General features: G+C 29.9%; 1 protein-coding gene across 1 annotated transcript in view; it reads left to right on the top strand.

Moving 5' to 3' along the window:
• The first annotated feature begins 4,830 nt into the window (after positions 1–4,830).
• Positions 4,831–14,576, top strand: part of LOC105623085 (proton-coupled amino acid transporter 1-like) — a 25,036-nt gene continuing 15,290 nt past the window's right edge. Inside the window, exon 1 of the mRNA XM_012204486.1 lies at positions 4,831–4,866. Within this exon, the coding sequence (XP_012059876.1) occupies positions 4,831–4,866 (36 nt within the window). The remainder of the gene's footprint in view (positions 4,867–14,576) is intronic.

Here is a 14,576-nt window from a genome sequence, read left to right on the forward strand (position 1 = left end):
TATATATATATATATATATATATATATATATATATATATGTGTATATACATACATACATATATACATATATTCAGGCACATGATCCATGTATGCGTAATTGCGAAAAATATGCTCTTATGTTATTTTGCAGTGAACTTCGATTGCATCAAGTTTTATATCTATTTTTTTTTCTCTTAATATTAATATCTTCTGTCTTGTTTTGAGATATATAAAAATTTTTATATTTAAACATAAATTCTAGATTTTTTATGTTAATTCATTCTAACATCTAAACTATTAAACGTGTGCCAAAAATCGTTAGAACTTTCAATATCTAAACAATCCTTTTATTCCTAAAGTTGATTTTTGTCATCGCACATTGACCTTTGAATATTCGATTACACACATACACGCGCGCGCGCACACACACGCACACACAACAACTATAATTATATGTTAATAATTTCCCTTCATAAATACGTAGCCTACGATGCATTATAATAGATGCAAATAAATATCCTTAATTTTTAACTTTATATCTTACACATATTACCATTGCAGAAAAATAACTACATATCTTCTTTTTAAGTACATCATTCACGTAAGAGATGTACATGCATGTTGACCATGACATATTCTATTATAAATTACACGCCGTGAGATTAATGCCGGTATTATTTTATTAATCGCGTCTTTCTTCTTTGAGCTTTAATTACTCCTTGCGCTCCCAAGTGTGAATGATTATATAATAAAATTATGACCGGATTGTGCAACTCTCGTTTGCAACAATTTATTACTCAGATGTTAATGCAGAAGAGATATCGCTCATCCAAATTCGAATTTTACAAGCAAAGACATATTGAGCTCTCTTAGTAGAAGAAAAGGGAATAGAGATTTATATTTAATAAATTAAATTGGAGACAAAATTTGCCAATTTATTTCAGAGAAAGGAATAAATGGATATAGTTCTGTATTTAGATGATAGTTTACTTTGAGTTTACTTTGATTTTAGATATAGAAAATAATTTGCAATACAAAAATTATAGAAGTTTTTTGTCATTGAAGACAGGCCCGAAAATTTCAAGTTTTACCATGAGATTGATTTTTAAACAAGTAATCCACTAGTAATCTATTTTCTGATCTTTTCTTCAAGACATTTTGCTCTACAGAACTTAAAATAGATTATTAGAAAAATATCATTATAAAATGGTTTTACATAAACATAGAGCTCTAATTTTCGCATAGAAATTTGACGATATTTGATGTTGCTACCATTTTGTAATAATTTTTCTACGTCTATTTTAAATTCAATCTATAGAACATTCTGAGAAAAACTAACAGATTGCTTCATTACAAATGAGATAATTATGACAAAACTCGAAATTTTTCGATCTATAATAGTATATATATACAGAGAATTATATTTTTAATAAATTTCAAATTACAAATTAATTTTCTACATCTCAAATATAAATAGGTAAATCCCTTTATTCTTTTCCCTAAAATAAATTCGCAAATTTCGAACTTAATTTGATCACACAAACCTCTTTATTCTCTCCTGAAAATATATAACTTGCGTGTTCGCGTAACAAATGATTTAGGAGATTTCTGTATCATGAATACAAAACATTTTAATATAAATTTTTTCATCAACAATATACGCCGCGAATTGCTGTATTCATTCCGCGATGTCTAATCCAGGTTGAGTGAAGATAAGCGCGTTTCACAATGCACGGTGTTTCGATGAGTGACACGCGATTCTCGATTAACGCGACTATTATTCGCATCTTTGGACAATGCTCAGTCTGGAAGGTGAACCGCGAGGACTAAAGACGGCCGTGATTCAATCAAATTCATTAACCTCATGCTACTCCCACGCGAAATTCATGGTCGTGCAGCGTCATGTTCTCAAAACGACTCGTTTTCAGGTGCAGACGCTCGATTTTGAAAGCATTAATTGTTTTCCTGCTGCTTAATTTAAATCGGAAAATATAAATTATTTGATTTCAGTGTCTGCGCTTTAACATTAATTGATTCATCCGTTCATTCCAGAAACGAAGAAAATTTCGATATAACGCATAACTTATGCACGACGTGTCTACGCTTCAGGAAAGACATGGAAAGACTGCAGCTTCCTGAATGTACTTTCCCGCACGTTTTATTTTTATCTGCTTGATACTAAGAATTATTCGCCATTTATTTCTGTCACTGCAGTGCGGTGCAACGCGAAATAAGACTTCGAGATATTGAAATATCGGCTTTCACTAGAGATTATCATTTCAACGAATAAATTCTTCATCTCAGCTTATCGAATAAAATATACATAAATATTTACAGAAAGAATACCGTTCTCTTTTTTCAAGTATGCTTGCGCGAGCAAAAAAAAATAAGTTAAATGGCTATTATTTCATTCCGATCACGTTTTAGTCAAACGAGCATGCACGTTTTTCAAGATTTGATATCTTGATTCGGAATGCCAAGTTGTCAGAATAACACATTATGATTTATCGGTGATTCAATTTGAAACTCTATCGTTTCCACAATTTTTCTTTTATTTAAAAACAAAGGAAAGAGAGAACTGTGTTCCGAGAACACTTAGCAGATTAAACTGACACATCTCGTAATTCGCGAGAGAAAATTGCAATAAATTTTAAATAAAGAAACTATTGCGTGTGAAGCATGTAAATGAAAACTTTAGTCAATATGTATCTTTCATCATCGTTAAATGATGTCAGCTTCGATAAAAATTAGATTCTATCTAATTTTTATTGAATATTACTCTTCGCGAACGAGTAATAGTTGTAAAATATCTTTATCTTGAGATTATAATACGAAGATTAATTAATCACACACGTGCGATTTAATGCAAATTTTGTATTTAATACATTTTTATTTTTTCATAAAATATATTTCACGTCCCTTTCCATTTTCCTTTTAAATTGAAAATGTACAATGGAAAGTGTATCTTTTTGAAGAAAATACGAGAATTCAAAATATGAGAATGAATGCAGACATTCATCTTCTGTCATAAAGCAAAGCTATATCAACGAATAGATTGATGATTGTTACCTAACTCGAATAATATTTAAATATATACCAGATGTGAAACAGGAAACATCAAATCAATTATTTATTCACAGAATAGAATATATGTGCTATAAAATAAGTTGTTTAGCAAAATAAAATATAATTTCTATACCAAATTTTGATGTAGATCCGTATTGACACCTCGATCTTATCGCTCTTAAACGCGCGTATTTAGCGTATATAATTTAAATTACATATTCTCAGAAATAAAACAATTATTGATAAAAAAATTAATGTGAATACAGATATAATCTTCCGGCAAAATGAAGATTAGCTAATCATGCGCGATATTTATCAAATACTTCGATAAAAGTTCGAATATGACATTAAATCTACCAAAGGAATCTTGAAATAAGATAAATTAATTTTTATCATTGCGATGAAAATACTTATTAAATCTTTGAAATTTCAAGCATCATTCATCGATAATGAAGTGGTTAAAAAATGAATATATAATCGCTAATATATATATATATATATATATATATATATATATATATAATAGCTAATCAATAATTACAAAATAATCAATCTTTAATCTAGATCAAGCCTGTCCAATTTGATCTCCGAAGTCAAAACGTAAAGCCATCGATGTAAAAAAAATTCAATGTTAGTAAGATTTTAGAACTATAAAGTGTTGATAAGCGTCATTTAGATGCGTATCAACTTTACAGTTTCTGAAATCTTACCCACATTGAATTTTTTTGCGTCGATGGTTTTGCGTTTTGCTCCGGAGTTCAAATTGGACAGGCCTGATCTAGATTTAAATACTATATTTTACATTTGACATTAAATATATCTAATGTACCATTAAAATATTTCTGTATTTTTACGTTCAATTGCTTCAAGGAAATCCTTCAAAATTTTTTTTGTGCAAACATAAAACAAGTGAGACTAATCATTACGGAATAATATCCTTGTAATAACTTGATAAATATCGTAATCTAGTTAAAACTGCTTAAATTTTTTCTGTTTTTTCAAGTGGAAGACTAAAAAAAAAATACGTTAATGCCTCCCAATTAAAATTTATTAAACAAGTGCGCGAAAATATCACGCGTACTTATCCTTATCCTACTTGTGTATACATTAAAAAAAATACACTTGCTCGGTACAAGTAAGTGTTTACCCTCTGACGCACACAGAAACGCGAACACAAGTAGATACACCCGCGCCATTCGATAGCATCGTCGCTCGGTGACTTGAACGCTCGCCTTCGAACAATGCACATTCGACAGCACCGTGTTGCAAAATCCTTAGGTGTTGATCAACGAGCGACACGCGGGTTGACACTACCTCCAAAGTATGAGCACGTGCTCGCCGTCGCCGTCAATCGGACCGGTTGAATGAGCGACGAACACACCACGCGCCGAGAATTTCCCTCGCCCCTCAACAGTCTCAACACATCGATGCGCCGAAATGATACGGATAGGAAACGGTACCGCGAGCCCGAGTCGCACACACGCTACACGAGTGACGCTATATAAATAATACTTCGCGCTAAGTCAAACCAGTCGACTTGCAGCGGCCGTACCTGTCGCTACGCACAATGCAACGGACCTTCAGAGATCTTTAAATCGTCTCGACACTCTCAACCCCCGTCGCGCCTCTCCTGTCTTCTTCTATCGCTCATCTGACCAACCCTTCGCTATTTCGCTATTTTCTCATCACTCGATAGTTGTTACTCTTGCCGTTGCGCACTTATCGCATGCAAGAATCTATCGGTGATATTTGATATTGAACAACTAAGCAATACATCCCTCAGGATGTCGCACGACAATTTGGGATTTACATCGAGCACGGTGAGTGGATGATACAAATGTGAAACATTGGAATGCATTAGGAATATGGATTTTATATAAGCGCAGGACAGATGTCTGCCGCGTGTATGTGTGTTGTGTTTACAACGATCAAAAAGAAATTTAAATTGTCATCTGTTGATATTCCTGTAACGATTTTTCATACATAACATAGAACGATTATGAGGTCAGGCATAGAATATTTTCTTCGGTTTCTTTCTCGAGAGAGGATATGTATTCCTTCAATGATTCGAAATAGATTTTTATATTTCTTTCCCTTTTTGTTGTCATATTAGTCGTTATCTTTGAAATTCATTTTGTGCAAATAGAACATCTTAATCTTAATATAAAACTGTAAACACGTTTCTCTCTTTGTTCTCGATAGTAAAAACAGCGGAGCGAAACCCTGACATAAACGGAACTAAAAATCTAAATTTTAGGTAACAACTAATTTTTAAAAACATGATTTATGTTACAAAAATGTCATCCGAAAATAATAAATATGTTTCTTTCTCTTTTTTCAAAAGTAAAGTGAAACCTTGACATAATCGAGTAAGTAACGCTAAAAATGTTAATTTTAAATAATATATATTTTATTTATATATAGTTATATTTTTCCCCTCGAAAAATATGATTTAGAAAAATATTCGGAAAAACGTATAATATCGATAAAAAAATATAAGTTTTTAAAATAAGACTCTATTGCTGGTCTATTTATCTTTAAAGATTACGCAATTTTTTTTTAGCATTTATATCATAAGAATAACTAGTTACAAAATTATATAGTTTGAGTCAGTTGAATGACGTTTCTTTAGATAATTAAGATAATTTTAATGAGTGCATTTTTACATAAGAACAATATTTATATTTGTATGTAAAAAAACAACTTAAAATTCTACACACTCGTATGACAGTATATTTACATGAAAAAGGATAAATTTGTGTACAAAATAGATCAAGTTTCTTATAATTTGTCACGTTCAATTCTTTTTTTTTTTGTAAAAAAAAGAATCGAAATGACTTCTATCATTTTATAGTTTGTGATGACAGTGCATGTATATATTTTTCTACTACATGCAGGTTTATCTATAGGCATGCATAATACAAAAGATGATAATGTTAATAATGCTAAATAAATAGAGTATCACTTGAAAATGAATTATTTTAATGGGATATTTTTACAAATTACATTTAGAAATAACGCGCGAGAGTTTATACACAAATTCAACGGACTAGAGCAGCAATTGCGAAATTGATTCCTTTTTCGCGCATATTTTGAGGAAGATTTAATTATAGAAAGATTTAAGAAAAAAGATTAAGAATAAAGAAAGGTTTAATATTGGACTGAAATTTTCTAAATTAATTTAGAAAAAAATTTGTTTTAGAAATTTAATTAGCAGTTTTACACATTAAAGCACAAAAAGTAAAATAATTTTATCCTTATATAAAGAAAAGACAATTATTGTTGTAAATGATTCGCGATTCGAAATTTCCCAAAATTTTTATATTTAAAAAAAGATAAATATATATTCGGACATTGAAGAGAGAGAAAGCGAAGATACTGAGCGCAAAAAGTACAAGCAGTGCGAACAAATCTAATACCTCTCGTTGCAGAGCATGCTTCGTGATATTCCTTTTTATAGCAATGATTATGTAGGACAGGGATAATAATAAGCTCTCAACTATTGCACACTTGATATATTTGTAACGATTTGGCGATCGCGCGATGATTCGATCATGAACCAATCACGAGGATGGAAAGTTTCTATTCATATTACACAAACGAAACTTTCGCACGAAGGACGATCATTCGTTCATCGCATTGACATGCGAAATGATGACGTCGATGTCGTTACTGCTGTTTTTTTCCCGCTCGTTCACGACAATTATCGCAATAATTAGCGATTAGAATTGTTGCACAACGAGGAAATACCGAATAAATAAACAAACCGTGCCGGCTTCACTGACTTGATATCACGCTTTCGCGAGGTGTCCTTCTCTTGTTCCAACTCTTTCCAAGCCCACCTTTTTTTCTCCCTCGCTTTTTCTCCTCGCGCTGTCGAAGGCGACCGAGTACAATACCTGTTCGATCAAGCGCGTACGATTATTCGAAAGTATCCAAATTGTTGCACCAAGTGCTCTAAAGGTTTTGCGCCTTTCCCTCGTAACGTCGGCTTGTGTAAATTTTTCAACGACCTTGCGAAGTTGATTTCTTCGTAATGCATATTTTAGGGAAGGTTTAATTACGGAAACGCTTAATATTGGACTAAATTAAATTAACTTAAAAAACTTGCTTTAGAAATTTAGGTGGCAGTTTTGCATAAAAAATAACGAAATAAATTTTAACTTTATATATATATATATATATATATAAAAAGATTATTGTTGCATCTGTTGAAAATTAGAATAATATTTACAAATACATATTTACAAATACAATATTGAAATAAAAATAATATTAATATAACGTCTAATCTAAAATAATATCTAAATAAATGTATATTGAAATAAGAAAAATGTAATAATTTTAATGTTACCTGAAAAATGTATCCGAAAAATGTTTTATATATAATTATATAAATATATATATTATATTTACATAATATATATTTAATATATATTTATAAAAAAATGGACATATTTTATATACAATTATATATAATTATATATAAAATATGTTCATTAATATAATTAACATTTTTTTCCCGGGTACACAAATTTAAATTGTACGTATCTATATACAATAGTCTTATGCCTTTCATCGACCGAAGCAGGAAACGCTGCGCCCATCGATTATTTTCCTCATCGATTATCGAATATAATAATTTCCCCTGTTACTTTTTTTCAATCGCTTCTCTATCACTAGATAAAGACGAAATATCTGAATTATCAAAGTATTAATTTTAGTAAATGTATACGTTAATTACAGCTGATTATAGAAAGTGTATATATACATTTAAGCTCAATTTGCATAGTACGCAGATCGCAAGTGAAAACATATTTCATAATATATTATAATAGGCCACAATATGTAGGATGCCGGACATTAAAGTTGAAGCTCATCCAAATTCCTGCGTCCATTTTGCGTGTCCTGCAAACTATTATAATTAAAATTAAAATAGTTTATAGTCCTACGACATGCATTCTATATCTTAGATCGGGCCTTTACTGAATTAACACTTTGACTGTGACATATATAACATCAAGGTACTTTTGGCACTGCTGGGATTTGAACTTAGGTCGGTATTTATATCCGTTCTATTTCAAGACCTCAGTTTCAAGTAATGTCTTAAGATGCTAATACGCTCTCTGATTGATTTACGGCATTTTCAGCACTGGTTTAAAACCATCTGGAACTTGAGCAATGTTTGTAGATTCTGCTCTTAGATTCTCCTTATGAACCACTCTCTCGGTACTTATCTATTTTACCTACATGTTTTAATTGTTTACCTTTACGTCCGCGACAATGTACCACGAATTAATATGCATCTTTTTTAACAATAATATTATCTGACATTAATGATTATTCAGCCTATTATCATCCATCCATATCAGCTTGGCGCATCGATTTTTTGGAAGTTGCATCTCCTCGATAACAATCGCACACGGATTACTTTTGTTGCATTGATAAGAATCGCTCGCGCGTGTTTGCCGCAAACAAACATGAATTTCTCTCTCTTCAAAAAAACGCATTGTATTCTCTCGAATATCATAAAGGTGTAATAACTTTACTGAAATTGATGAAAAGTTCATGAATAATTGATAAAATAATTGATTAATAAATAATCCGCGATCAGTTATTTTATTGGGTTGTCCGGAAAGTTCGTGCCGACTAACCTATATAATTTAATAAATGTATACTAAACTTTAAATCTTCTGCGTTTCAATTTTCCTTCAACATCGGCATGAACTTTTTTCCGAACAACCTAATAATTTGTTTACTTGCTGTTTGTGAATAGTTTATTTCAAGTTTGTTTTAGAAAATAAATTAAAAGGCGATAAAATAAAAAGAAAAGCAACTAATCCCAAATGAACACTGGATGTGGACATGTTCAATTTTTGTAGAACATTTTCGAGAAATATTCGCGAACAAACCGAAAGTGCTTACAGAGTTGATGTGTATCTCGAAACAAGGTGAAAATTACCTAAATGAATAAATGTATGAATAAATTATAATAATATATATATATATATATATATATATATATATTAAGTAAACGAATTTAAAACAAAATATTTATAATTCTCTTGGTTAATAATTAATTAGTACATTTATTTATTTATTTATTTAATTTTCGTTTTGTTTCAAGATATTAATAATCGACTCTCAAATTGAGTAATGGCTATATTCAGCAGAAAAAGCAGCTTTGCAACTGTTGTAAGATTCTTTAATACGATTGATTCTTGCTCTTTCTTGCTGGATCTAAATATATATAACCAATCATATTAAACAATCTCGTAATAGTAATTGCAAAACTGCTTTTTCTAGTAAATCCATTATTCGATCTAAGGGATCGATTTGAAACGAAATGAAAATCAAGAGTAAATGAATGTATTAGAATATTTATAATTTTATTGATCATTACCTAATAAATTTTTTGCTCATTTTTATCATTTTCATCTCGTTTCAGTTTGTAAACTGTTCGTCAATACAATTCATGAACTATTTTTGAATAATTACTTACCTTAAAACGATACCCCGATCTCAAAGGTTGAAAATCCACAAAAAATGTAGGTATACACTATCAATACTGAAAATCTATAGTACACGTAACATGAATATATATTATAAATCTAATTAAATAAGAGGAATCCTATATTTGGTCAAAGCAGATCTTATGCTCGTATTCATAATCAGGCCTTATATTTAAGCTTCCTTAAATTTATCTTGAAATGCGCTCTACGAATTATTTTATTGGCTATTGAGCATCTAAAGATAAATTTAAGGAAGTCTTAAATACAAGATGTAACTATGAATACGAACATTAGTGCTTAAATATTTCTATATGAATTTACTCTGATAGATTGAAACCGCGTGGCGAAATCTTTTTCTGATCTTGGAACGCAATCATGAGCAAAATCAACGTAATAATGCCACTTGTTAAATTATCAAACAATTTAATAATTTTTGAGGCTAATACGTATATTTATAGGAGTATTAATAAATAGAATATTAGTAAAATCGGATGTTAATAAGAATCTTAAATCTGCGAATAATTTTTATTGCGAAAAATATTGCTTTAGTCAAAATTCGAATTCGTGCGAAATCCTTATTATTCGATTACCGGGCATTAGATTTTCAGTACTGGCAGTGTATGTTGGAATACGACCAAAGAAACAGAAGTTCAAGCGTTCAAGAAGTAAAAGCGTCGCGCTTTTACTTCCAGATACATAATGTCGAAGAAATAAGAGGATCGACACGTGATTCAATCGCTGATTGAATCGCCTCCAAGATAACTTGAAATTCTGCCTGAGATACTGGTTTTTAATCTCGATCGGCCATATTGACTTGTATAATGGACATATACGCGGCCTATCAATGCACGTAACGCGAGCCTCTTTCTACGCGATTATTATGCGCATTGCGGACATCTAAAGCCACGTGCTGTGATCAGCCGCACGGATCAGCACGCGGCTTTGACTCCTCTGCTTTCCGGCGGAAATGCATACCGAACGTAATGTCAAGAGCGAAATCGCCATGAAACGTGAAAAATCGCAAAAGTCACCGGCGGTTAAAACGTGTTTTCTGCCGTAGAGCTCTTCCTCAAGCGCTCCGCTCTTTGATATTTATATTTTCTATCCCTTTCTTTTTCCTTTTAACGCATTCCATGCCTGGAAAATGATTATATAACTATTGTGAACGTTTGTCATAGTTTCCTATTATTTGCCATACTTTTCTACTTGTTTCTGTTTTCTTGTTATCTTCCTCCGTTTTTATGAGGAAAATATAAATTGTGCATATTTTGAATTGCAAATAAATCCTTGGAGGCCTTCGATCATAATTACTCTCACACTTCCAATCACGAAATGATACAGGAATGATCTTATCATTCCGAGGCACAGTAATATCGTAATTGCGATCATTTTGAGGAAACTGAGTGTTTTCGAAGCAGAATCGACTAAAACCGCGCATAAATGTAGCCAATATTCACGTCGGAATTCAGAATTATGTAAAGACATTGCGAAGATTGAGTCAATTTTATTAAACGCTGTTGCATTGTTTTAAGTATCAAAAACGCGATCTTGATAACGAGGCAATTTTCATGCGCGTTCGGTCGAAAACACGATGAGGAACTCGATGAGGAAATTCCACGTTTGAGTTTAATGTTATGTAAAACAACACAATTTTAACAGCATCTATGAGTGAAATATTTTTTGCTAGTATTATTTACATTATAAATAAAGCTAATTACTTCTTGTACATTTCTGAAGAACGAAAATTGAAACTTGCTATTTGCTTGAATTTTTCTAATCTTCTAATTTTTTTATTATTCACTTTTAACTGCAATTATTAGAAATTTTAATAAAATAGAAAAAATACAATTACCACGAAAGTAGGTAAAACACAGAAAACTGTTTTTTTTACATATTATGTAATATTATATGATTACAAAAATAAATTATCAAAATTTAAACTATCTTGAAAACTTAATAAACGACGGTGATAACGAGATTATGATGATTTAAAGTGATAGCTGAGATGTACGAAACTACATACCTTTTTGTAAAATCTTTGTACCTCTGCGTGCGAAGATTTAAGATTTTATATATATATATATATATAAATCCAGAGTTGATAAGTATAAGAATAAGCTTTGTTGACTCGTTAATAGATATTACAAGATTAAAATCACTCGTAGTTTATAAAATATTTCTTGTCATTTAATGAACACATTACAACATAGAGGAATTTTATTAAATAATATATTTCATTAGATGAAAATTTTATTATTAAATTTTATGTATTGTATTATATGTACAACATTGTATTTATATATTATTATATTTATCATATATATATGATTAATACATTTATGGAGAATTATATTATAAAGAAGTATACAACTTCGAGTGTTATTTCGAGTATACTTGTACGCGTAATAAAATTAAAACAAATTGTAAGGAATTTATTTGCAAATTAGACAAATATATGTAGAAAAATTGTCATCAATTTTCAAATATTAAAATGTAATATGAAATATTGTAAAATAGTGAATAAGTGACGAAAATGTCGAAAAACGAATCTTTTGAATGCACTTCACGCTGTCACGACAATCTGTTAATTATATCAGAATTCAATATCAATCTCATTGATTAATAACGATTATCATCAATCAATAATACGTCATATTTATACATTATTTTAATTGTCTTTTCTTCGGTCGTCATTAGTTTAACGATTTTTTATTGTATTTATGAACTTGGTTCGTCGAATGTAACAGCAAACTTATCAAGTTTGATTACTATTTAATACTTACGAACGTATGTTTAAACACATTATAATTGAGATAACTATTTATAACGTAATAAAAAAAGCTAATTTTTTTATTAGTATTTTTGGCATTTTCGTTCGTATCAAAGGAGCAAGCAATTTTATTCGGTGTTTCATAATCTACTTTTCTATAGTACATAACAATTAACACGTCTATTAGAGCGTGCGCTAATCATGGAATTTTTTCAAACTCTGTAGTATTCCATTCGGTTTTCTTCCACACCTAATCTTGTCACCTGGTTTGAGAACTTAATAATCTACTATAATCGTATTTTTTTCCACGATAGGCAGGTAACATCCTACAGTTATTTTCAGACGTCGAAATTAACAATTATATTATAACAATTATTATTGACTTGCTGCATAGCATCGGATTGATAATAACCGACGTAAAAAGTTAATAAAGTTACGTCTCTCTGTATGATGATATGATCCTTTAAATATTCAAATTATACATCGATTCTTTGATTTTGTTAAAACTATATTGGTGTGAATGTTATTAAAGAAAGGTATAATTTTTTAATAACGGCTTTTAAAATAATGGCTTTTGACTAAGTCAATTTTGAAAGATAAAGGAGCATAAAAGCCAAACGCGGAATGTCAATGCAATAATATATTACTTTAATTTACATATCGATAAACGTTTCGACCATATATTTGATCATTTTTAGTATTACAAATTAAAACCAATATCAACTGTTACTTACTATAATATTATCATTAATTCGTCTACAAAATATTTATATTAATACAAATGTCTGTCACGCATTGTGGACATGGATAGAAAATTAATTTCTAAATGATTTTTATAAAAAGATAAAAAATGGACTTAATAAGCAAAGTAATACTGAGAGACTTCCAGACATATACTTTTCCTTTCTTTATCAGTTTCCCCCTCTTTAACCAATCCCCTCTTTTCTACTTACCACTTTCTTACTTATATTACATTGTACTCGTGTTTTCTCTCTATTTATCACACTGAGGATACATGTCTTTTTGAGATCTTGTCAGTGGTTTTTAATGTGCGATACTTTGTGATTTATCCATTGGCATGCGATTTCGACTCACAGATATTATTAAAAAATAACTTCTTTTAATTTCCTTACTTATATACTTTAATATACTTTCGGTTTTTATCTCTTTGATGTACTATTTGACTACTTGATTTTTCATCCTATGTTTTGTCATATTTAATGACCAACACATAATTTAGATTGGGATTTATATATAATTTGTATTTTCCAAACACCCTGTATATATAAATTAAAGTAATATATTATTGCATTGTCACCCTGCGTTGGCTCCTTTATCTTCCAAAATTGAAAGGTAATGTACATATAATCTCTACGTACGATTGAAAATTTTTATGTAAGCTTTATTGTGTTAGTTAGAAACTTAAATTAATTTTACGTTCAAAAAAATTTATTTACAACATTTTATCAGAATTAAAAACACTACTTCAAAAAAATAATGCGTTAAAGTAACGATCTGTTACTTTTTTATAATATTAAAGTAAATTATTAGATTTATTTATAAAAAATTATTTATAAAAATTAATTATTTATAAAAATTAATTGTAACAATAAATATTAAAACTTAAAATTTTAAGTTAATCATTACATAACAAGCGCTTTTCTTTATATTAAATTTGTCTTATAAATTTTCTATAATTCTTTATATTAATATTATTAAGACTTAAGAAAGATGATCGTATGAATACATCAAAACGATAGAGAACGTCAACATGGTCAAATATTGTATTATTCGAAACATTTAACTTTGATTGTATTGACGTTCTCTATCGTATTTAATCTTTATATTAATGTTTTTTATACATATATTTATCTATAAGAATTAGATTATAATTTATAAACGCATATTTTATTACAAATTTTTATTAAACATTGTTTGTAGACATTAAAATTATTATTAAGAGTGCAATATTGACTGCTAATACTAAAAATTTGTTATTTACGTATTACAGTATTGACAGTGAGTACACACACACACACACACACACACACACACACACACACACACACACACACACACACACACACACACACACACACACACACACACACACAACACACACACACACACACACACACACACTACACACACACACACACACACACACAACTACTACGTACGACGTACAACTAACACTACTAACTACTAACGTAACTAACGTAACGTACGTACGTACGTACGACGTACG

The sequence above is a fragment of the Atta cephalotes genome (genome assembly GCF_000143395.1).
Source record: "Atta cephalotes unplaced genomic scaffold scaffold00052, whole genome shotgun sequence".
Taxonomy (NCBI): domain Eukaryota; kingdom Metazoa; phylum Arthropoda; class Insecta; order Hymenoptera; family Formicidae; genus Atta; species Atta cephalotes.